The sequence below is a fragment of the Heliangelus exortis genome, chromosome 2 (assembly GCF_036169615.1).
Source record: "Heliangelus exortis chromosome 2, bHelExo1.hap1, whole genome shotgun sequence".
NCBI classification, from domain to species: domain Eukaryota; kingdom Metazoa; phylum Chordata; class Aves; order Apodiformes; family Trochilidae; genus Heliangelus; species Heliangelus exortis.
Window position 1 is genome coordinate 67,810,307 of NC_092423.1, and position 25,770 is coordinate 67,836,076.

At 41.2% G+C, this 25,770-nt stretch overlaps 2 protein-coding genes across 5 annotated transcripts in view; one reads left to right on the plus strand and one right to left on the minus strand.

Moving 5' to 3' along the window:
* Positions 1–642: 642 nt before the first annotated feature.
* NQO2 (N-ribosyldihydronicotinamide:quinone dehydrogenase 2) lies at positions 643–11,013 on the minus strand. 3 transcript variants are annotated; one of them, XM_071736552.1, is made up of 7 exons: positions 10,944–11,013; positions 10,015–10,070; positions 8,428–8,518; positions 6,158–6,288; positions 3,909–4,022; positions 2,850–2,951; positions 643–1,441 (listed from the first exon to the last, which is right to left on the minus strand). In XM_071736552.1, exons 1-7 carry the CDS (start codon positions 10,996–10,998, stop codon positions 1,268–1,270), a joined length of 723 nt encoding a protein of 240 aa, XP_071592653.1. In that variant the 5' UTR covers positions 10,999–11,013; the 3' UTR covers positions 643–1,267. The 3 variants fall into 3 exon arrangements, with proteins under 3 accessions (XP_071592653.1, XP_071592655.1, XP_071592654.1); XM_071736554.1 differs by lacking the exons at positions 8,428–8,518; positions 10,944–11,013 and adding exons at positions 8,234–8,398; positions 10,622–10,705; XM_071736553.1 differs by lacking the exons at positions 8,428–8,518; positions 10,944–11,013 and adding exons at positions 8,234–8,398; positions 10,622–10,660 and having other exon boundaries at positions 10,015–10,077.
* DUSP22 (dual specificity phosphatase 22) overlaps positions 10,864–25,770 on the plus strand; it is an 80,873-nt gene continuing 65,966 nt past the window's right edge. Inside the window, exon 1 of one of the 2 annotated variants that reach the window (XM_071736537.1) lies at positions 10,864–11,014. The gene's annotated coding sequence lies outside the window, so the exon portion shown is untranslated. The remainder of the gene's footprint in view (positions 11,015–25,770) is intronic. The other variant, XM_071736539.1, reaches the window with a different exon arrangement.

The window sequence follows — 25,770 nt, forward strand, 5'->3', positions numbered from 1 at the left end:
TCCAAATAGCCTTTAAGGAAACATAAGGGTGGGGCATAACAGGGCTGCAACAAAGAATGTATGTATGGCAGATGCACACTCTGTATGCAGAGCCCTAAGTGACATGACACAGTGACTCAGAAGACTGTTTCTTGTTCAGCACACATTCTTCTAATATCAAAGTACAAAGACATCTGTGAGGTTAACTGACCAAAGCAAGAAACTGTGTAGCCGAGCAAGAAACCCACACTTTGCCATATGCACAAGAACGATTAAAAGCTCCCAAGCACAAAAATAAACCTGCTAAAGTTCAAAGTAAAAATCACAGAAGCCAGACGAATTCTGTCTAAGTCCTGGCTTGTAGACAGACAGTGCTCTTGCAGATTTTTGGGTAGGCATTCTGCTTTGCTGACTGCTGGAGATGTCAGAGAGGATGGACTCAGTCTTCCAGACCCAAAGAGGAATACTGACTGGAATGAAGTGGCAGGGAAACAGATATGATTCCTTGTTGTCTGTGCTTAGGATAACAAAAATAGAGAACTACCTTTGATTTTTAGGAAACTGCATACTTTATGAATGGGAGCTACATTCTATAAAGAAGGCAAATATGTGCACGTACTGCTGTACGGTATTTGGATTTATTTACTTATTTATTTCTGTGGGGTTCTTTTTTTTTTTTTTCTGGTGTCTGTCACAGCTTTAATACTGCTTTGTAAATATGTGGGAAAGTTTAGGGCTGTCCATGAAGATTTTCAGCTAAGTCTCTGTACAACTGTACATCCTTTTGCATTATTCACGATCTGGCTTCATAGCTCAAGGGCACAATTGTAGAGCTCTCATTTAAAAGAGCAGAATCTGGCATAACAAGGTTGAGTGTGGGCAGCATATTCCCTGGCACATGAAATGAAGTGGCAACTGGTCCAGAAAGTGTTAAAATAAACATGTCAATGTACTTTACTGTTTCATAAGAAGTAGTAGTATAATCTGCAAATAAATACCACTTGTGTTATCAAGCACTTCTAGACAGGATGCTACTGTTTACATGAGCAAGAATAATTCTTCCCAGAGTTTTGTACCCATCACTGAAAAAAATCCCACAGGAATCAAGATAAATATTTGTCAGCAAATAAATACTTGTCAAGATAAATAAATTGTCAGTTAAGCTGCTAATTTTAGTAGTCAAGATACTTGTAATACATTCAAATTACGAGATCAACATTCAGATATTGAGATAAGGCACCAAAAAGAATGAAGAAAAAAAATCTTTCTGTAGTCTTGCACCTGAACATTACTTGAAATACCAATCAGGAGAGCAGTTTATGGGTTCTTCCTTCCAAAGGGTTTTCAGACGCTGGGCCCAGGCAATCAACATCTCTTTCCTCTTCTCCTCTGAGACATATTCTGGAGCAAAGCAGATGTGAGGTGCAAGGACTTTGACACCACAAAAGTGCATGATTCCATGCTGGACTCAAAGGAAAGAAAGAAATGCCTCAGGAAATAGTCTTTCAGTTCAGTAATATGGAAGATTCAAATCTGAAACTAGTTCTCTGACACAATATACAGCAGGTTTTCTAAAACTGTGCATTTATTAGGTGAAGAAAAATGCAAAAGTTCATTGCTGATCCTAGTCACTATTGATGGGTAGGCATTAAGGAGAATGACATACAGTACACTGAAAAATAAGGTCAACTTCATTTATTCTGCTCTGTGGAATTTATTTTTAGTGTTATTAAACTGACAGAACTGTTCTCTTTGACTGCTGTATTCTATTAAATTTGGAAAGATCAGAGACAGCCAAAGTTCATTGTAGTGTTTGAATCTCCATGGATTGTTCCTGAGCCATGGTGTATTTTTCATTTACTTCAAAGTATTTTTTTAAGCTTTTCCCTCTGTCCTAGCCAAACAAACCTGAATGAAGGCTAGTGTCTTTCAAAGTGTCAAAAATTGCCATTTTCCCTTTGTGTATTTCTGAATTCACAACTGTGTTTCACATTCTTTGTCATGCTGACTTGCAAGCTCTGCAGCTAAATAGCCTCACAGACAGCTAGTAATTGCAATGGGTAGGACATCAAATAATTTAAGCACATCTATTGTATTATATAAAGAAGCAGCTGGCACAATTTGTCTTGCCACCTGAATTTCTGAAAGCATGCTTGCTACTTCTGATAAAAGGGTAGCAATAAGAAAAGGCATGCTGACTTCTGTATGCTGATCATTAATGGCAGGATAATGTGTAACTCCTCTCCTGCCCCCCATTCTTCATCAATCAGCTAGCTATGGGGAAAAGCTGGAGAGGGACTTTTTTACAAGGGCATGCACTAATAGGATGAGGGATAACACTTCTAAGCTGAAACATAGTAGATTCATATTAGATATTAGGAAGACATTCTTTCCTGTAAGGGTGGTGAGACCCTGGCACAGGTTGCTCAGCAAGGCTGTGGCTGCCTCCTCCCTGGAAGTGTTCAAGGCCAGGTTGGATGGGACCTTGAGCAACCTGGGCTGGTGGGAAGTGTCCCTGCCCATGCTGGGGGGTTGGAGACTAGATGGTCTTTAAAGTCTCTTCCAATCCAAACCATTCTGTGATTCTATGAAAAGAAATCCTGTAACTTCAGAGAAGCTTAAAAGGCTGACAGTATCAGCTTTTGCCAGATTTCAATCTGGATGAAGCAGCACAAAACAAGTTTAAAGCACAATGGGCTTTTAAAGTAGTCTCAGGATTTTAGGGTCCAATTTAAAACCTTCAGATTCTTGGAACTGACAACTTACTTATCATCATGTTATATTTAATACAAAACAATATTACAACTATAAAAAAACAATTTTCATACTAAAAATTATACAAAACCCAACCAAATATTCATATATTATACCTGCATGGGCCACAGGAGATAGCGAATATCACCAGAAATACCTCCTTTTGCATACATCTCTTCACTTCCTCCAGTGGTAAAAGAAAAAAGGGCTAATTTGTTCTAGAATTAAGAAAGCAGCACTTGAGTTAGGCATGTTTAAAGAGGAGTGGCTGAATAGTCCAAGAGATACTCAGGGGAACCTAGACAGCAGGTTCTAGAGGAGGTAGTGTCTTCTTCTTTCCCTGACCTTATGGGTATTGGCAGCTCAAAGACAGGGATTGACAACATACAACTAGACTGTGGACTACAAGCTTATTTCTGAAATACAGACAATCTGAAATGTCTTAGAATTGTTAAGAAGATCAGAAATTAGAGATTTATATGGAGTGAACATAAATGTAAAATGAACATTGGTTATTTCCAGATGCTGTAGTCGTTACCAAGTAAGATCCATCATTCGGTGGGCCAAAATTTTTCAGGGATATTCCCAGTGCCATGGAGAGTTTAAAATAAATGAACTGTCATCTAGAGACACTGATCTTTCCTAGAGTATAAACTACAGAGAAGAAAAAGTTGAAAGGAGATGGCTGGGACAGAGGCTTGTGCACTGGGTATTTCTGATTGTTTTATAGATTAATTCCAACCTTTGATATCTAATCCCAGAACAGGATCTTGTCACCTAGTCCAGTTTGTCACTCATTACAGATATGTGCAGTCCTACAGTGGTGGGAAGAATGACAGACAACAATTTTAGGAAAGTGAAAGATTTAAACTATTTGCAAATTGTGTGCCATCCCAGTACATTCTGATACACTTACCAAACTATAAAGCCCATTTTGTAGGCCCACTAAAATTCTCTAGTGCATTACTTAAATCTTTAGGAATCACTGCATTCTCTTCATTGTACTAACTTTCAGACTGTTTTAACAAGCCAGAAAGTTACTCAACATTTTACCAATGCATTATTTCAGAAGACTGTAGAGAGAGCTTTAAACAAATATAAAGGAAAAGAAAGACCAATACCCTCAAGTGTATTGTGCAAATCTTGATCTTAATAAAACAATCTCAAAAACATACCTTGAGCAAACCAGAATCATAACAGTTTGGAAATTCATGAGCAAATCCTTGGACTAAGACTCTGTCCATCCAGCCCTTCATGATTGCTGGCATGCTGAACCAATACAAGGGGAACTAGGCAAAAAGTAAATAATCTTGTTAGCACAGAAAGGTCAGGTAGTCTAGATCTTGCCTATCCTATTATTCTATCCTGTTATTTAATCTGTTCAGATCTCATACATGCCTTCTTCCAGCTGTCTGTCAGGAAAGGCAGGAACAGTGCTTGGCAAAAATAATTGAAATGCTTCCTGTTCATAGTAGTCTCACCTACATACTTGAGCATCTATAGCAGAGTAACACCCTGATGAATGTGAGGGCTTCCACCCAAATTAAAGTTGGAATTTGATGAAGCAGAGAGGTGCCATTTAATTCAAACTTAAGACTGTACAGAACTGTATCTTCTACTGCTGAGATGCAAAAGGAACGTATGATCTAATGAAGAATGTGGTCAAAATGCATAACAGAAAACCTGATTACCAAGACTGACATCTGATCAGTTCTGATCTGACAGTCTGCTGACAAATGCCATGGGATTCTGACTTTCACACATTGCTGGCATGATAACCCTGAACCACTTTATTGAGAAGAAAACATAGGACCCCCTGTTTCTACATCATCTTTTTAGTCCATGGGACTAGATACTAAAGCTACCATGTCTTATTTGCATTATCTTGAATGCTTTACGGACTCATTCTAGGATGCATCACTATCTCTAAAGCTCTGTACACACTGCAGTACAGAAGAAGAAAGGCTTAACCCCATGTGGTTTAATTCAGGATGGTAACAGTGTAGAAACTGAGTGATCACTATGATCTCCAGAAGTGGTGACTTTAGTCTGTAGTGAAATTTTAAATTATTTTACGGTGTTTTCCAGAGGCTTTTTTTTCTTTTCTTTTTTTCTGCACCAGAACATGCTCCACTCCTTATAGTATTCTACAGACAGAAAATAGAAAGAAACCACTTCATTCTGGGGATGTTTTACTATATTTACCTCACAAGCAATAGTGAAAAGATTATGAAGACTTACAGTGAAATGCTTAACTGAGAAAAGGTTCAGATCCTAAATTTCCTCTAGAATAAAACAGTGGAATATATATAGGCTATGCCTTAGTCTGAGAGTCATGCAGACACACAAAGAAATATAAAGTTAATATTGCTTTATACAGGACTGCTGGTACTTGTAAATGCTAAGGGCAGAGCTGACACAGCAAAGAATGGTGAGGGGATGTAATGATCTGTTAGCAAGTCCAACTTCTGCAACTTGGCAATAAATGAGGACAGTCCAGTTGAGGAAGCCCAGATTCCCTGAGCCTAATGGCTGCTCCCAGCTGCTCACCCAGAAAATAAGCCTTGCCCTGCTTTCTGCCAGCCTGCTTGACATCCGTGGTCATGCATGTGTTTGAGCATCCAGATATTAAGTTTGACCCAGTGTTGGTGAATACCTGGATTTGCTGTTGTTTCAACCTGGATAACTGTGACTGAATTACTGGATTTGCTGCTCTAACAGCCCAGAGAATTGTACTAGTGATCTGCATTTGTTATTGTACCATTATTTATAGATCAAGTGTTTACTCCAAAAGCTGTTTGTCTGCTGTCTGTTAGTGTATCCCCAATTTATAACTTGGTGGAGATGCCTTACACACATATCTGTGTGTAGATCTGTGTTTGCTCTGCATGAGCTCCAAGACAAAGAGATAGTATTGGGCTGCCTGATAACATGGAATGATTCTTGTATTGAGAATAATATTATTATTATTTTGCACTCATTACTTTCTGGGGTGAGTTTGTCCACGTGACTGATTTAGAATGCAGATAATGTGAGGAATAGGTTTCCCAAATCCTATGCAATTAAGACTACTCTTGAATGTTAATTTTTAAGTGAAGCACTGCCTTCCTACTCTCAAAAAATGTCAGAGTGGAGCCATTATTTGTGTGAAAAACTCGTAACTGTGCCAGCACAAATAATGCTCACACATCACCTCTTATTTTTGATATTTTTAAAAATCCACGCCATGTCAGAAAAACCTGACCCTTTGATTTCACTACACTGGATCCAGACTGTTTTACACTGGTAATAGAGCTACTACCTCTTTTTACTCAGGCTGGATTCAAAGTTCCTAATGAAGTCTATAATTGTACTATTGCTTTTCTTTTGTACAACCCTGTATATTACAACTGAAGTCTTTTAAAGTACAATTTAAAACAATGACCTGAAAGATCAGCAAGTCTGCTTCTTGCACCTTCTTTTGCTCTTCAATCAGATCTTTGGACAAACTTCCTCTCTTGTAAGCTTCCCATGCCTCCACACCATAATTGAACTCGGAGGAGTTGCGCAAGAAACCTGTGGGTAGAAGTGAGCAGTTATTCCTTGCCCTGTTTCTAGCATTCTAGCAAAGTAAGAACTAAATACATGTTGCAAGCAGGAGTTCTAAATTGAGTTAGTGCATTCCATTTTCCCCTGCTTCCTTTGTTGTTTGGGTTTCTTTGGTTGGCTGGTTGGTTGGGGGTTTTTTGATGGATATTCAGCATCATCATAGCTGACAGTAATTCGATTTTAAATTGGAGAGGAACATAGTGTCTCAGAGTACTAAAACTTTTGCTTTTCTGTAGCAGCATATGAAGTGCAATAAAAGGACCTAAGCTTAGATCTAGACTGATGATGCAAGTTGATTATTTAAGAGGATTTAAGATAATTTTGCCAATTACTCTGCCTTTGCATTAGGGATTAATGAAACCACCATGTGTTGACGCGGAAGTCACGGACACTGCACACAACCAATATGATCAAGCAAACGCCACTTTATTGCCTAGATAGCTCAGTTTATTTATACTTTCTGGCTCCCACTCATGTGCAAGCCACTCGTTGATTGGTGAGTTTGTGCTGTCCGTGTGCCTAAAGCAATAATTTGATTGGATGAGGTCTTCTGATCACACAAAGGGTTCTCTTTGCCCGTGTCTTATCTTGTCCTGCTTTCAGTCAGGTACACACAGCTTTGTCCTGCTTTTTGTGTTTATTTCATCAGCCTTGTAACAACGGTTGAGCTTTGCAACATTCTTGAGGTCTGCTGTGCTTGCAAGTCCGCCAGGTCTGCTGCTTGCACAGACCTCGGGTTTACTGATTAATCAGTTCCATTGTTTCTGGATTGTTCGTTATGTGTCCCTTGCTTTCTAAATATCCCACAGCCACGCAGCTGCTTTTCAGCTTCCGTAACTGGGAAACTCGGCAGGGACTGGGGAGCCTGTATTGCCCAGCTCTGCTGACTCCACTACAATTGGCTGAGCTGATGCAAGTATGGCTGAATCTGACAAATACATTAAGTCTGCTGACTCAACTAGTAGATCATCAGTCTCTAACAAAAGAGAGAGGCAGAAGCATCATGAATTAAACTCTAAAAAGTCATATAATGGAATCTGAAGGCATTTATCACCCACAGGAAACAGACTTCAGAGACTGATTGTGCACCATCCTGATGCATTTCTGCCTCTTAGTAAAGTCACTATGAGACAAGGTTCATATGAAGGACTGGATTTTGAGAAATGCTTATGTCAGGTCATTAATAAGTTTCTTCTTGTTTCTGTCAGTGCTTGCATTACATCTGTGATTAGATTTCTGTTTGATTCTTGTTTTAAATTAACAGTTTCAGCTCTGCAGATTATGTTGTGGCTTTGTGTTTCCTAACCTGGAACAATACTGTGACTAAGTGCTAGTAAGAGAACAGTGAAAACATCACGAAAGTGTAACAAGAGCATCACTGGTTTTCTCATGTCTTAACTGCATCATCTAGTCATTTTTAGTAATCATATACTACTAAGGTAGTCAGGAGGAGGTGCACAACTTTTTTGAGTTTTGACAACTCAAAAGCCCCACACTTAAGTGTCTGGAGCTAACTTGCAGAAAGCATTTGTAATCTTGTTTGTTAAGAGAAGGTAGTTCTTAGAACATCTTTGCAGCTGATTGCTAATACTGTAAAAATAGTATTTTCTCTCATTCACTTTTGTCTGAAGGCCAAACACCATCAAATCAGAGCTAAAAAGATATTTAATTTTTATGATTTCTAGTAATAAGTTTTAGTTAAATAAAGATGATACTTGTTGGGTTCCTACACTGTAATTTCTTAGTCAATGGTAACAGAAAATAAAAAGCTGTGTCTTGTTAGTTGAGGGATATTTATACTAAACGACAGCTGCTATCTTTTGAAGTGTACCTAACAGTGTGGTTCCAGATAGACAAGCTGAAGTTTGTTTCACTGTTATTGCTGAAAAAGGTGTATTTTGGCTAGTCTCACCAACAATGTCGTTTCTTGTTGCTCTTGGCTCAAACTGCATTGCATATAAATCAGACACTGTGACACTGCAGCCCTGCTTGCTCAGCTCTTCCACAGCAACCCTCTTCAAAGATCCATTTAAGGACTTAGGCTCTTGATGTGCATAGACTATCAGGACGTTCTTCCCTGGAGGCAGAAAGAGAACAAAAAGATACCTTTGAGTATAGGAGGCTGATATAAAACGGTTTGTGGAGCTGGGGCCTGGTTCTTCATTTTTCTGTGGTGTGTTTTCCAAGCTGCAAAAAACTAGGCAAAACAGAATGAGAGTGGCAGCACTTGACTCCTGCTCAGCAGCAATGAGTGGCTCATGAGGAACTAATCAGTGAATGCCCATCACCTAGGAATTTTGTGCTACACTGGGTTTTCCTAGGTCTAACTCCACGCACAATGGATGAGTTTCCATAGCACATCACACCACCCTACATCAGCACAACCCAGTCCCTCTCTCGAGTCAGCATTTGTGTTCATTTGACTCCACTACTCCCCCCCCCAAAATTCACCCAGCAGTGGTAAAAATCCCACAACTGTCTGCTGGTTTAGCTCCCTGGGCTAAGTCAGACAAGCTACACTGCAAGTGTGAGAGGCAGGGTGGGATCAAAGCAGTGCCAGCTTAGATTCCCTCAAACCATTGTGAAAACAAGTTCAGAGAGCTCAGAGCATCTTTCTTTTGCTGTGTGGGATCCCCCTATCTTCCAGTTCAGTGCTGCACAAGTGACAACATTGGGGTAGATGTTTAAGATGCCATTATACCACTTCAGCATCATCACAGTGACTTCAATACAAAGCAACAAGATTTCTTCTTAGATGTGAAAGTGAGCAGTCTAGTGTACCTAGAACAACTGTCAGAGTGGATTTAAGGTAAGGTGAGTGGCAACATGGTGTATTGGGATGGGGCTTCTTGAACTGATGTAATAAGGTGTATGAGAGACCTTTCTTGTTCAAAATATTATCACCCATGTGGGTGATAATCACTCATGTGCCATTCGGTTTTAATAATTCTCTGAAAAATCATTCATCACTGAAATATTTTTATTGAAATACTTTTATGAGTTATGGTAGTTATTTATAGAGAAGGATATTTCCAGGGACTATTGAAAATCACTGGATCTGCAAAACATGCAGGTCTTGGTTTGTAACTGCCAACACAAAAACTAAGGCATTTCTTGAGTTCAGTTTCTCCAGGGGACACAGAACATGAACAGCCCAGAGCACAGATGGGTTTAAGGTGTCAGAGAGAATGAACAGAACCATAGCAGAAGATCTGAAGAAACAATATGTCACTTTTAAACTGAACTATGAGGGGTGATTATTCTTCCAGTGTGAATAGGGTCTATGAAACAATAGCTTTGCCAAAAGACCATTACAAATTAATAGTCAGATGCTATCAGAAATGTAACACATGTATAAACTATGTAAACTCCTGCTCCATAATTTACTCTGGAATAACAGGAGCAGTTACCTCTTTTCTGTTTTGCTGCCTGCAAATAGGCAGTTCAGTGGCTGGAGATAACACAAGGCCACAGATGCAGTAAAATTAATTCTGCAAGCTGCTGGTTTGCTTCCATTTCAGTGAAGTCGGGGGCACTCAGACGCAGTCCATGGAGAGACTCGAGTTTTCACGGGCATCACTTACTGAAGTAATTTCAGTCATTTCAAAAGGCAATGCCTTAGTATCCCATCCAAACATTACAAATATGCCACAACCCGAAGTGAGCAGCACTTTAATCGGTGTTTGTTCTTACCTGCCATCTTCTGGAAGCACTCAGTAGCTTCTCCCCTGAGAATCTGAACTCAAAGCCTGTGAACTCAAACGACAGATTTGCTCAGGTGAGAAACACCAGGAAAAGGTGCAAGGAAAAGCACCGTAGCAATACCTCTGATCTGGCAATGCCCCTTGCTGGGGGGAAGGGAATGGGCCGGGGGGAAAACACCGGGTGAGCGCCTCTCTATGTGCATACGCGGGCGTGCAGAGTAATGTACACACGCATACATACTATACATATATATATACTCATATATATATATATATATATATATATATATATATATATACTCATACACAAGGGCGTTCCGGGCCGTGGCGGCTGCAGGCCCCGCCGCCCGCCTCCCCTCCGCTCCTCCCGGATCTGGGCCGAGAGAGCCCGCAGCGCGGGTTGACCTTCGAGAGGAACCCACTCCACCCCGGGACCCAGCTGCGTGCACGGATGGCCTCGCCACCCCCGCCTGGTCGCTGCTCCCGGTTTTCCTGATCCCCTCTCAAAACCGGGCTCAGAACGCCTCCCGCTCCCGCCTCCCGGCCCTGGCGCTGTCGGCACCACACAGACCCGGGCCGCTCCCCCCGGGCCCTACCTGCAGCCCCCCCCGTACCCGGCGTACCCCTGAGGCGGGGAGGGGAAGGGAAGGAGAAGGTGAAGGGAAGGGAGCGAGCGATCGACCCTCCCCGTGGACCCGCTGGCCGTCCGGCCTGCCCGGTCCGGCCCAGGGTCTGCGCCAGTGCGGGGCGGGAACCGGATCGGCACCGCCCGCTGCTGAGGCTCCGCTAAAGACACGGGACCGGCTGGGTGCGCGTCAGGCGCTGTTGTTACTACATGTGGTAACTATCGTGAATATATATAAATATATATATATATATATATACTAGCTGGCGGTATTTATAGCGGGTTCTGCTCACCTCGGAGTACGGCCGGAGGGAAACTGGGGAGGCTCATCGATGGGTACCCCTCCATCTCCTTGAAGCATTTGGTGAGTCCTCGTTCACCTGGAGGGGCCAGGTACCATCAGTCGTGGTTTTCAGATGGAGAATTGGAGGCAGAAATCAAGTGGCTGGGACTAAAAGCCTGGGAAATAAATGGCCGAGCTTCCCTTGCGGTGAGTGGAGCAGAAAATCTCTGTGCAAACCTTGCACTATCTGCTTTTTTTCACCTGCTGCCCTCTATGCTGTCAGGTTCAGGGATGACATGCACCCTTCAGCTGGTTTTGCTGACTTCTCAGGAAAAGGGTGACACACACGGTGCTGCAGGCAGTGGCAACAGCCCTGCCTGGAAATGAGCAGCAACAGCAGCAGAAAGCAAGGCTACAGCTGTCACTCATCAACTTATAGTGAGCATAAAGCATGAGCCCAAATTCTGCTTTGCTGCACTGTCCTGGTTATACGGGGAAGCAGCATGGTAAAGAACTTCTTAGAGACTGTTAATCTCTCTAACACATGACAGATAACATAAGAGAGTGAAAATAATGGTAGTGCTTCAGACCAAGGGTCCATTTAGCCCAAATACCCTGTCACCAGCCCAGCTCACAAGTAGGTATTTAGGGAAGAGTAAGCGCAGGTAAGCCCATATGATACCGACCCCACTGCTCTCAGTCAGCAGCTTTCTTCAGCTGAGGCCTGGATATTTAGTTGGTTTATGTAGTAACCTCCAATGTACCTCTCTGTCAAGCACTTTTCCCAGTCTCCCTGTGAGTTCCTTTTCCCCTTTTCCCCTTTTCCCCTTTTCCCCTTTTTCCCTTTTCCCTTTTTCTCCTTTTCTCCTTTTCTCCTTTTCCCCTTTTCCCCTTTTCCCCTTTTCCCCTTTTCCCCTTTTCCCCTTTTCCCCTTTTCCCCTTTTTCCCTTTTTCCCTTTTTCCCTTTTTCCCTTTTCCCCTTTTCCCCTTTTCCCCTTTTCCCCTTTTCCCCTTTTCCCCTTTTCTCTTCCCTCTCTATTCCCTGTTTGCGGGGTTTTTTTTTGTTTGTTTTTTTTGTTTGGTTGTTTTTTTCCTTTGTATCTGGTTCCTATCAGCTTCATTTGGTGCCCTTTAGTTACTGTACTGGAAGAGACACTGACGAATCAGTCTCTGCTGATCCCCTCTGTCCTTTAGTGATTTTGTGGACTGCATCCTGTGCCTCTTGAATCAACTGTTCCCTGGACTGAAGGTGTTCTTCAGGGGCTCTTTGTTCAGATACTGCTCTGTATGTTCAGTCCTTCCTAGTGCTCTTCTGTGCCCTTTTGCAATTCTGTATAATTTCTTGAAGTGAGGGGATGAGATCTACATACAGTATTCACTGTATGGATGTGCTTTGCTATTTACCTAATGGCATACGGATTTTCTGCTCTGCGGTCCTAATAATTCCTGCATGCTACAATCATTGAGCTGATGTCTATGTGTTCTAATTATCTGTCATAATTAGAAGATTTTACTGTGTGGTAGTAATAATCTCAAAGCTTTTTAATTTAAGTGCTAGGCCTGGTTGGTTTCTTTGTCAACCATAAGCATCTCTTAGTGTTCAAAGAGATTAAATGTGACTTTTAATTGCCTGGCCTCCTGAGTGGTGTCAAGAACACTGTGCTAGACTTTGTTTCCATATAAGTTAGAAACAACCCTTGTGCTCTGTAAGCGACTCAGCTATAGCAACAATTTGACCCAAGGAGGTAGCTTAAATACTGTTCTTCACATATATTCTAGATACACTTCTTTACTGTTATCTAAAATAATTTTATTTGTAGCCCCAAAAGTACCTTCTAGTGAAGATAAATACATTGCTTTTTTCTCTGAAAAACTAATTAAGGCTGCTTTTCTGTTGATTTTATTGGGTCAGGGAGTAGGACACATAGCTGAAGAGGGCAGGGACCCCTCTCTTTTTGTAATACAGTTGCAATATTTGCCTATTGGACTCCTTAAGAAGTCCAAGAGATAGACTTAGTTCTTTCTTCAGCTTGAGGGAAACCAAACACCCCTTCCTCAAGAGTGACCTCCCACAACAAACTGCAAGCTATTCTGGAGTGGGTACATCATCAGTTCCTGTTGAAAGTGTTTTATTGTAGAAAAACATCTTGTGTTTCAGTGAAGGAACAGAGAGAATGAAGGAATGCTTCTGCTGCTTAGGCACTGGAATGACCTTGGAACATGAAGGTTCCAGTCCTTATGCCAAGTATTGCTGAAGCCTTTAACACGCAACAGCAGTTGGGTGCATACACAGCTTTACTATGCTGTAAAAGAAAAGATCACACTCTTTTTACATAATGTTAGAGATTAACTAGGTAAAAGTTTTGGAGAGCTCAGCTCAGAGCTGAGCAGTGTCCTTGGCTCTGCACACCAGTCTCTAGCAGCAGCTATAAACATCAAGTGTTGTCAGTCCTAGAAGCAGACACTGTCTGAGAAACTTGCTGTTAATTTCAGCAAGTGCAGCTACTTACAAGAGACTTAGCTAAAAGCAAAAGTACAAGACAGAAAATCACCTTTATCCTGGCCCAAACCAGGACAGTCAGTCATATTCTGTACACAAGCAAAGCTCCATTTTATTTGAAGTACTTTTAAAATCCTACTTGTTTTGCCAAGAAGCTTTTGTATTGTATTTTTAGTATTAAATATCTGCTCTTAAGCTACCAAGTTTAGTAATAGGAAATGTCCCTGTGTTCATAAGGTGTATATAACTCAGCTAGAAACTGGAAAGAACCAGTTCAGTGACCTGGAATACTTGTCCAGTGGCTCTGCTTGCAGAGACCTAAACTTCCTTAACACATAAGAGTCCCTTTGTCCCCATCCCTGACAGGACATCAAAGTATTGTCATTGCTTTCAGAAGCCCACTTCAAATATGCTGTAGTGATGCAAGAGTAATGACATATGAGATTACAGTCAACTTCTCTCTTACCTATACTCCAAACCCATGTAACTGCTCTCCACTTCGGTGGCATGCAGGTGAGATTCTCCTATCTTAATTTTATCCATGTAAAAGTTAGGGCATTGAGTCTAAACTGGCTCTAGAGCTGAAAGAGTCACTCTCAGATGCAATTCCTTTCACTTGCCTTTGATGCTAGTGGAAGGACACCCAACACTTGGCTCACAGCAAACATCTGGCAGCACCCAGGTGTCTACCTGGTGATGAATGCTGTCCTTGCCTCTTAGGATACTTGGATCCCCACAGCCTTTTGAGCCATAGCTATTCTAAGTGTGTAAAAGACCCAAGTTCTCAAAGTGCATAAACCTCAGCTGTATCACATCAAAGGGTAAGGACATAAAGGATATTTTCATACTTTACTACCACACTGAGGCTAATTACTGCCTGGCACTGAGTGCTATATGAACATAATTGTAAATTAACTGAGGTAGAATAGTTTGGGATGAATCAGAAGCTCTAAACCAGAAGGATCTCTGCTAGGAACTATTTAGAAAGGGCCTGGGGCTTATTGCTGTGACTCTGCCACCAAAATTTACACAGCAAACAAAGTACTCTAATAGTGGAAGGAAAAGGGTACAGATAACAAAGTGGCTGCAGGGAGAAGTAGCAAGGTAAAGTGACACCAGAAGATGACACTTTGACATTAATTAAATGAGTTTTCTAGGTCAAAACTGTGGAGTACTGGCACTGTGGCGGTACTTCATGGGTCATACTGCTTTGTGAATAGACAGAGACCCAGATATGTCTGAATAATATTTCCTACACTAGTACCCTGTAAAAAAAAAATTAAAAATTGTCAGTTGGTGGTAAAAAAAGAAAACTAAAAATGATCAACCCAAAAGTATATGAATACCTGAAAACAAGGAAGCAATTTTATTTACATTTTCTTCTAATATCTCACAAGCATTGAAATAAAAATGTTGAGTTGATTGTGGGAGAAAGATAAAAAAATCTTGTATTTCAAATACATCTAAGCGAGAGGAAATAGCTAACACAATTTATTACCTACAAGTTACGTCCACTTATGGCTGAACTTTAAAATCTGCATGCTAAGAATGTGTTATTGGACATTATAACTCTCAAGTTCAAGAACTAAACTAATCTGAAACAGTCAGATTTGTCACTTCAAGCCAACAGCGAATAGAGGCATCAGCAAATAAAAAATATTGCAGATGCCAGTGTAAAGTATAAATACATACAGCACTTAAGTTGATTGATTCCTTCAGCAGCTGAACTGGATTGGCATTTTGTTTTCTTTCCCTCCCACTTTATCAAATGACAGAGCACACTATATTTCAGTCTGTAATGTCTGTTGTATAAATCCATATGGAAATGCTTGTGTAATTGCTGTGCGTGAGTGTGCATTTTCTATATACAGATTAAAAAAGGTGGGTTAAGGTGCAAGATACGGTGATCTATCTTAGAAAAAAAAGACATGAGAGTGCGACTGCACAGGAATTACTTTAATTACCTTTAATGTGTCTTTTCCCCAGGGTTAATAAAAGTTTATTTATTGTACACATGGTTCTGTCTGTGGAGTAGCACATTAAGGTTCTCAAATGCCAAGTACCCAGAGGATACCTGCTGTGCCCTCTAGCGCCCAGCGCAAGGGTTTGTCTTTATGTCAGAAGTAAAGCCTCCGGAAATAGTTTTGAATCTTTAATGCAAATTCTGTCATAAAGGAAATGTTTTAAGAACTTGTGTCACCAATGATAGGAAGAATTAAGGAAAAAAGATGCTAAAAAATCTTCATTAAGAGAAATCCTACTTGATATTAGTTTTCTGTGAATATTGCAGAGAACGCGGCCACTGGGAGAGCAGTTCTATCCAGTCAGAGCAGGAAGAAAAAAGAGAAACTGAGAAGTAATATCCTACAGAAAATATCTTTGCATCAGTCTGTACCCTGATACGTGTCACAATAACACTGTATTTATTTCTAGGCTTCTTTTGTTAGGCAATAAAGGTAACAGTTGCTCTCATATCAATCTCTCTCCTAAAAGCAGAATAATCAAAGGGCTTGTGCAACAGGAAGGAAGGAAGGATGACTGTATGACTAGCAGTCTCACTGTAACCTGTTTTTCTTCTCAGTCTGGTAGTGAGAAATTGAAAATAGTAAACCCTGGGGCTAACAACTCTGTAGTACCTCTAAATGAAAAGCACACTTTCAATAGTGCTAGTGTCCTAGGGAACAACTCATATCAGCTTTTTAGCTTCTTTTTAGACCTTATAATGTTAAATATTTAGTACAACTAAGTATATATATATATATATAAGTTCTTTATCTATTTGCAATTTAACTGCACCTTCTGCTAGCAGAGTTTTGCCAGGAAGTAAGGGGTCTTGTTCATTCAGTTACAAACTCTGGGATACATAAATTTGTTACTTGTAGATTAGTAATCTCCTCTTCACTTTTTGTTTGAGAAGTCTGGTTAAGATGCTCCTTTGAACACAGACTGGAATTTTAAATCTGACTATAGGCTCAGACCTCATCTGTAAAGCACAGCAGATCTATGGTTTTCTGTTGCATCTGAATAATGAGAGTCCCTGCCAAGCACAACTGTTGTTCTTTGCCCCATTTGTGATGGCAAAAGGCAATAGAGGGAGGTGTTTGCACTCTCCCTCAACTTCTTATAGAATTGTTCATGTAAATATTTAGCAGAATGAATATTAGCTGATATCTATAGAGGTAATAAATAGGCAATTTGTTTTCCTCAGAAGGGCACTTTATGGAGTGTTTTAACTCAAAATGTCAATTCATTAGCTATGGTATTAAAAAAACCCCCCACTTAAACATAGCTTTCTGAGAAGGTTCTTTAAAGTCTGCTGGTATTCTACAGCTCTACCTGTTTGTTTTTGAACACTAGCTCAAAGCAGACTTTTAAAGGTTTTTGTTTTGTTTTGTTTTGTTTTGTTTTTTAGGGAGAAGTGGAGGAGGGAGAAAGTAAAGTTTTAATGCCAGTAATTCTCTTATATGAAACAAAAAAAAATAAATTTGAGAAACCTGTTTCTTTTGCACTTCAAAGTTACTTTCTGTCCCAGATGTCAGATTTACATTTATATATTGTGGAGAAAAAAAAGATATATCAAGTTGACACTCTGTTTTTGTATTCAGGTTGACGTTTCCTTAGATTTGAACAAGGAGGTTGGAACATGACTCCATAAAGTTGATAAACTCTAGTTAGGGGCCATCAGGTACATAAAGGCACTGTCTCTGGTGAGTTCAGTGATGTGTGACATACTGTATTGCAGAAACAACTGATTTGAGATATTCTTCTCAAAGGGATTTTTTTAGGTACCTCTTACGTGCCAGAGGACTTGTCTAAAACATCTTCTGACAAGTGACCCCATGCAGCTGCAATCTACTTGGCAAGAAAGCCAGCAAAATGAAAGGAAGGACCCACTTGCCCAGTGTGCCATGAATTCACCCTGGCAAGGCCCATTATGGGACAGACCCACAACAGTAACTCAGTTACTGCTTCCCAGTTGCTCTCTTTAGTCTTCCATCAACTTGGGATCAAGCTATAATAATGGGATCATGTCCTGTACATGAATACATTACCCTGTGATCTGAATGCTAACCATGAAAGTAAAAAAGCCATCGAAGTAAAAAAAGGTTTTAACTCACAGTCTCCCTCCCAGGCTCAAGATGAACACCTGTCACTGGAAATAGCCAGGCAGTGACCCTCAGCTTCAAACCAAATCCATTTACGTTCAAAAGAGTTGTGCAGAGGATGTAAATCCGGGGAAAGGCTTCTCTGAATTTCTGCAACTCGAAGACTCGTTAAGTTTTCAACAGGAACAAAGCAGCGTTTAGTTGTCTGTAGCATCCTGACACTAAATTACGCTGCTAGAGCGATAGAAAAGGGAGGACGGTGCTTGCCTGGCCGAAGCCCAGAGGAGGGTGCTGGAGAGCCGAGAATCGCTCTGTTAAAGGCGCTAAAACTCCGGGAAACGCAGTAAATCCAGCAGTAGATCCACCCCCACACCGTCGTGCTTTCTCCTGTCACAGTGAAGCTGCAATCAGTCAAAATCTTTCTTATGTGAGATACTTTATGTAGGCGGATGCTCATCATGCACATGTCTTCTTTCATGACTCCATTGCTTCAATTCTGAGTAATTCTGCTGAACAGCTATTTTGTTACTTCCACCATGCTGTCTTGGGTGATTTTATATATCAGATAAAGAACCTAAGTATCTTGAGTTTCACGTGTAAATTTAACAGTTTACTTATAGAGCAGATGTTGTTCTCAGTATTTGATACAAACGAAGAAAAATAATTCCTATTTGATGCCAGGCAAACTGGTGCGTAGAGACTAAAGGAGACGTGGCAAAAGATACAGCCCACCTCCAGTCTTCCTGCAAAATTTCATCCCTTTAAGCTGTTCTGCTGGCTAACCTGTTATACTTAAAATCCAAGTGGAGCAAAAATTTTTGACATAGAATTTTCTGAGGAATGTTTTAGGTGTTTAATTATTGTGTAGGATGAAATGGAAGGATGTTCCCCGGAGCCAGGGCTGGCATCCAAACCCACCTCTGCACTAACAGGGCCAGCCACCAGGCTACAGCCTTGCTCTGCAAGAGCTGCTGGTTCCTCAGGTTGAAGTCTTTTCAGCCTGGGGGTGCCCTACATTCACCCCTGTCCTCACCTCCTGCTTTTCTGCAGTATCATAGGTCTTGATGACTGAAGTCCCCTGAGGGGCAAAATTCCAGTCATAATCATTGGGCTGTAACATAGAAAGGGGAAAATTAAGAAATTGGGCTGTAGCACACCCAGAAAAAGATATATGCTAATTTCTGGGTATCGGATGGGGCAGGGGGAGCTGTGAATAGCATTTCACTTGGGATGTGCTCAAATGATTGGGGAAGCAGGTGTCTCAAGACATTCCTGAAACCACTTGCTCTTTTGTTACTGTTTCCTAGGTGCAGGTAATCTGCCTTTCTGTGGCCCTGTGACTCCCAACATACACAGGATGCCTCTTTGCCTGAATGTCCACGTTGGCTCTTCTCTGTTGACTGTCCCAACATGGGCTGCAGTCAGCAAAGGGTCTGTCCTAGGGAGCAGCTGGGGTTTGGCTGGGGACTCCCTGGCAAATGGCTGCTTGTATCCCAGCCTCTCAACCCTTGCAGGGTCAGGGCTCAAGCACTGCCATGGACTGCTGATGCCTGAAGGAGGCCTGGGCTATGGTGCTTAGAGTTTTTGATGCATTTGGATAAATACAAGCATTTATTATACTATAAATATGATGTAGCCTTTGCAGGACTGGAGGATGCATTACCATATCTACTTGCTACTCCCACCTCTCCACCGCCCAAACCTCTCATCAGATGTGTGAAAGAGTAGTTTTAACAGAAATGTAACACCTGTCCATACGTGCCTCCTTCCTGAGCACAGAAAAAAAAAGGGCATTCCCAGAGAAGGAGGTGTTATTGCAATAGTTATGCAAGACCTGCCCTGGTAAGCTGCCTTGCAAGGTGTAATAACAAACCAAGCAATATGAGGTTTTGGCAGATCATAGACTCATTGAATTGGCTGGGTTGGGAGGGACCTCAGAGATCATCAAGTCCAACCCTTGATCCACTACCGCTGCAGTTACCAGACCATGGCACTGAGTGCCACATCCAGTCTCTTTTTAAATATCTCCAGGGACGGAGAATCCACCACTTCCCTGGGCAGCCCATTCCAATGTCTGATCACTCTCTCCGTAAAGAAATTCTTTCTAATGTCCAACCTAAACCTCCCCTGGCACAACTTGAGACCGTGCCCTCTTGTCTTGCTGAGAGTTGCCTGGGAAAAGAGACCAACCCCCCCTGGCTACACCCTCCTTTCAGGGAGTTGTAGAGAGTGATGAGGTCTCCCCTGAGCCTCCTCTTCTCCAGGCAAAGTCGATGTTGCTTAAGGTGATGTAAAATTACATTTTCATACAAGTTGTTAATTCAATGATTTGCATGAACTTGGTGTTTACTCTTTGAGAGTTCTGGTTTGAGAAATATTGATTTTGTTCCTATAATGTGAACTAAAATCACCTCAGCGTGCCCCATTACTTTAGATTGCTTTTGTGCTTGATCTGCATGGCATAGACTTGGTGTATGGTTTGGAGGGATTTGTCCCATCTACTAAATGGCATTAATCATATAGCTATAACGATAGTTTTATCTTTTTATTTTTATGTTCTTGTGGGGTATTCCCATTTGTGCCCAGACCTCCTACACAAAAGGCACAAGCACAAAGTTACTTTCCTGCAGCACCGTAACCAGTCGTGCAGATCCAACAGCTCTGTCACATTTTAGAATCACTTTCTTCCTGTACATCTGCGTGGCCTGGCCTCTTCCCCTGCTCCTTTTTTCTTTTTCTACCTGCAGTATTGCAAGCCCCAAGAGCAGTGAACAGAGCTGAGAAATCCCCCAAACTCATTTATCCGTGCGGCTACTCAGTGTAGCTCTTGCAGCACTCAACATTGCTTCTCCCCTTGGGTTTTCTGACTTTTTCAGTGGCCTATCATCATTTAACATTCTGAATCACACCGCCTCACAAGAGCAAATAATTTGTTCTGTGATTAATTGCTGTGTTGCATGGGCTCAACCTGAAGAACAACATAGCAGCTGCTATACAGTAGTCAAAGCTGACAACAAAACTCCAGTGGAAAACTGGAAGAAAGATAATTTCCTTTCCCTCTCCCTTTCTTCCTCTCCCGTTCCACCTTCTTTCTCTCCCTACCAAGTGAAATGCTCCAACTCAGTACATTTTTTGATAAAGAGACATTGTGATCTTTTTATTTTTAACTCTATACCATAACAGAATCCCTCAATACTGCAGTTTTACCTAGTGGGAAGATAGCACAGGAAGTTATGTTTCTTTTTTTTAATCTATTCTTTTTTGCCATTTCTACCTCTCTAACTACTACTATGATAGCAAAGCTTTACTTGGAAAATTGTGCATTAGTGTTTGTTGTAGTGATTACAATTGCAGAAAATTATTTTTGTTTAGAGGCAGAACAGTCAGGGAGATACGTGCGGGACGGGGAAACAAGAACACTTAATCTCTACCACTGACAATCTTTTTGGCCGGAGGAAAGTATAGAGTCTTGTCTAGAGTGTTCATTCATTTGATATGAGTTAGTTTATCTCAAATTTGGATGCCTATCTTGAAAAAAGATCAGGGATGCCAAAGGGCCACACAGCCCCCATCCAGCAGATTTGCTAGAAATCCATTGGCAGTAGGCAGTTTTTGAGAGCAAGCTCAGGTTGGGCACCCAGGAATGAAAGACCGTCTTTTAGAAAAGGGATTTAAAGCATTAGAGTTATATATTGAAATGCTTACTATCATAAATGCTTTTTTTAAAAGGTAGAGTAGTGCCCAAGATGCGTCCTTTAGATGAGTGAGGGAAAGAAGAGAAGCCAAACGTCCATGGCTGTTTCCCAGTCTCTTTTCACTCTTGCTTTCTCTCTGTCCCAGCTGGTTGCAGGGGAGACACAACCTCTGTTGCACATCCCCTGCTCCTGCTGTCAGTCTGGGAAATCACAGCCCACAGGTGGTATGAAAGATGACAGCATTGTGCCCCCTGTGTGAGAAGTGCCCAAGGGTGGTGAAGCTTGGCTGCTCAAGGATAACTTTGCTGTGATAGAGCAATTTTATGTTGTTTCACAGGAGAGCTGTAAATTATAGTGGTGGTTTTGAGTTGATTTTAGGAGGTTTTGCTGCCACACAATATGGTGATCTTTTGACCCATGTTGGTTTTTTAACTGTAAGAAAGGATTTAAAAAAAAAAATCAAAACATCAATGGAAATATGAGAGAAGTAAGAACAGGAACATGCTCTACAGGTTCCTGGTCTGTGCAAATGTGTCATAGAATTGAGCTTAAAAAAACAATAAGGTAACAGAAACCTCTGTGGATACCTAGTCATCTGCTTTATTAGAGGTATGGTCAGAGTTAAGCAGGGACATTTATCCTGGGACTAGCAGAAACCAAAACCTTTGACCATAATGCATCTCCCCTGCTCTCTTTGAAACACTTACACTTCATAGCAGGACTTATAATTTTACCAGTAGCAGTACAGGCAGATCTAAATAATCTTGAGTACCTAATACGATGGGGTACAGATTACACTTGGTTTCCTCTGGGTGTTGCTGCATTAAAAATCATAGAACAAATACTGAACTGCTTGCGTAACCTCCTAGGTATCAGTGGTTACACTACAGAGATATTTAGTCAAACCATTCTTCCCAGCACTATGTTCTGAGGTGCACCATTGTTTTCAGGCCTGAGGGAAACGTGCCAGCTTCTTGCTGAGCTTTACATGTGCTGGGGCATGACTTGGGGTAGGGCTGTGTGAATATATTGCCCGCAGCGCGCGATAATTCTCATGGTTTCATCCCTTATGATGTAGTGACTCATTTCTCTGTGTATGCACTTGGCACGTAGTGCTCCTAAAGCTCTTACAGTTTCTGATGTGGGCTGATACTTGACTTGCTAATGCCAGGGTCCTCTCTTCATGACATTGATTTTGGAAAGTATTTTTTAAGACAGCTTTCGGTTTCATTTACCTTTTCTTTCTTGACGTGCCACCCTGGAGCAATATAAAACCTAAAATCATTCTTTCACTATGATGAAAGGTTTCTGGAGAGGACCTGCATCTTAATAGTTCTTTGTGTATACCATAGCACTGATTATTTGCTTTCCCATTTCCACAATACAACTGTATTTTTAAAAACTGCCCACTTACAATTACAAGCTAGTATTCATATAAAAATTCATTAATGTTGTTTGACTCAGATGTGGGAATGCATATTTGTTTGTGATTTCAAGACCTGTCTATGCAGACACCTTACTGACAATTTTTTTGTTTCTATATCATCATCATCATCACTCAGCACCACCTATTGTTCATCTTCCTTTAGACCCCACCAGGGACTCTTCTTGAGGTGGCGAATCTCTGTAATGAGAAGGAAATAGTGGTCTAGTCAGATGTCAATTGTGCATCACTTTTTCCTTGCCCACAGCAGAACTTGCAGGTGATGGCTGTGCAGAAGAATAGTTCAGCTTGAAAGTGTCTGACACAACCTACCTAACCCCCCCTGCACCAGGGGACAAAGACATCTTATGTAAAGGGGAGGATGGCTCAGAGCCAGCAGCATCTAGCAGAAATTACAACACTTGTAACAGTGCTGCCAAGCGTGAGAGATGCTTCTTGAGAAGGTTTCCTCTGGCTTCCCCTAGGTTTAGAGAGATAAACAGATCCAAGGGAGAATGTGTACGTTTGGGCTTTAAAAACTAAATCTGTTTGTCCCCAGATCCTAAGGTCATACAATATGATGTGCCAGAACTTATTAATAGTTCTGGTTCTTTAACTGTGAGTGTGTGGAGAAAAATTACAGTCTTTAAGCAGTTTCGTGTAATTGTGAAAAAGACAGAAAGTGAGCTTTAATTTCCCCATGTGTGTGATATTCCAAATAGAGACCTTCACTGATCTCAGAGGTAGTACAGGGCTAAGAAGAAAACAGCTGTAGGCATGAAAAACAAGAATAAGTCTTCAGTAAGACACAGAATCAAAACCAAACAACTTGAATGAAACTAAGACTGTGAGTCTTAGGTAAATCTTCACTACTGATAAATAAATAAAATCATTGCTTCGTTATCAGAAGGGATTACCCTGATGTGGGCATAAATCTTTACTTACCCTTAACATCAACAGTGTACAAGGTTTAAGTGTTTGATAGCTTTTACTTTTTCATAGCCTGTGTTTATTAGGCCAATGTACATAGTTCAGATACTGTTTCTCTCACAGACATAAAAATCTTCAGTTTTACTGGCAGCTTATTCAATATCGGAAGTAATTATACAGCATTAATTAAAACAGCTATGCAACAGTGTACGTAATTACTGCAGACAATCCAGGCATTGCTGCAAACGTAGACACTTCCTTCATAAAAGACAAGCCAAAAGATGTTATCACTGATTTTAATGAAGTTATATTTCAGTGTCTGTATTCCAAAAACTTTCCTTGGAAATGAAGCTATATTCAGAAAAAGCCTCACATCTGTATCTCATTTTTCTAGTTTGAAAGATGGAGGGATGAGCTGACCATGTTGGGATTTGAACTTCCACTGTCAGTAAATCTAACATGAACCTAGTGACAGAACTTCAGCTGATGTACCTCACCAATATCTGATGCTGTAGGATTTGATTAATGGGATGTGACAGTTTAATATTCCTATTTAACAATATTAAGACCCTTGATGGTAGTCTGCATTATAAAACAAACAAAAACATTTTTCAGCCTCTGTCAGTCATCACTTTTATGGAGGACCTGCTGCAGAGGAGTTGAGCTCTGTTATATAGTCTTTTCCATGCAAATATTAGGAAAAAAAGCCTATTGCAACATGCTTTTTAAAGTGTTTGAGTTAATACTGAACACCATGAGTGTGAAAATCCTATGTAGTGATTTGATTGCATCAGACTGCAGTCCAGTGATGCAGCCACTCACTTTACAATGCTGACCTGCAAAAGCCCTCACAGGAAGACCTTGTGAAAAAGGAGAAATTGTTTAAAAGCCCTGTGCTTTCTTCCTTCCTCTGTTGGGCTACTGTAACAGTATCTAAATCCTGCTGCATACTTTGGGGGTTGTTTGACTTTATATTTGCCTGGCTGAGGGTTATGCTGAAGAACGCAGAAGAAAAGGGACTTTAAGCTTACTTACTGCAACGAAAATAGTGGAGGCTGCTTGAAGGGATTAGAAAGAGAGAGATCCAGAGGGGTCTGGAAGTGACGTGGAGGTTGCTCCCAATGTAACAGTAGCATGTGTATTGCACAAACTTTTGAAAAGGAAGTTGTGAGGAAAGCAAAGGGACCACATACATAATGAAGCTACATTATGAGTAATGAATGTACTACCTAGCCCTTGGGCTTTCCTTTCTCTGGGAGCTGTTCCAGCCTTCATTTACTTTTCATCTGTGTTCTGTGACTGGACATTGCTTCATTTTGTTCGGAAAACACTTCCCATCTTGGTGGCTCAGAACATCTCACATGTGGGTAGTGCCACTAAGTTCACTGCAGTGACTTACTGAGCCAGCATGTTAGCCAGCACCAGCCCAGTGCCAGTATTTGCCCAAAGATGTCAAGGTTCTGTATCAATATCACGTGGTTTGTGTGCACCCTAGAGTGCTAATAGAATTCCTTTAGAAGCTGTTTGGCATGAATATGAAGGAAAGGCACATCAAACAGATACCACATAGGTTCTGGAAAATGGTAAGCTGCTTGGTTAACTTCATCTGTGTCTGGTACTTGGTCATTCCCTTCAGTATTTCAGGGCAATGAGAAAATGAATGTTCAATGATACCTGAAGTGAGAGCAAATTTTGGTAGGAAAAGACTGTGACTCTTTTTTCCAACAGACCTTTTTCCTTTTGGTTGTTTCTGGGACTTTCTCCACCTGGAAAGTTTTCCTCTGTGGCTTGCAGCTTATGTCAAGCTTTCTCTCCAGTGCCCATCTGGCACTTTCATGAGCTAAGCCAGCTTTCTGTTTCACCTCAGTACTTGCACTCAGAAAAGTTTTCAGAGCAGAGCAGTTGCAGATATAATTATAAGGGGGTCCCTCTTCTTCACCTGGCACAGCACAGTAGAGATTTTCTATGCTTCTGATGTGAGTACAAGGTCTTTGCAGAGTCCATTTGACAGGTCCAGTGTGGCCACTCAGGGAAGCAGGAAAAGTTTTGGCATCTTCTGTTGGCTCCATTTGCAAGGTGTCAGCCTTCCACATGGAGGGGCTTTTGTCCATTTTTGCATTTTGTGTCTCTTCGGTTGCCACACAGCTACTTTTTTCCCAGAGTAAGCAACACATTGTGGCTGA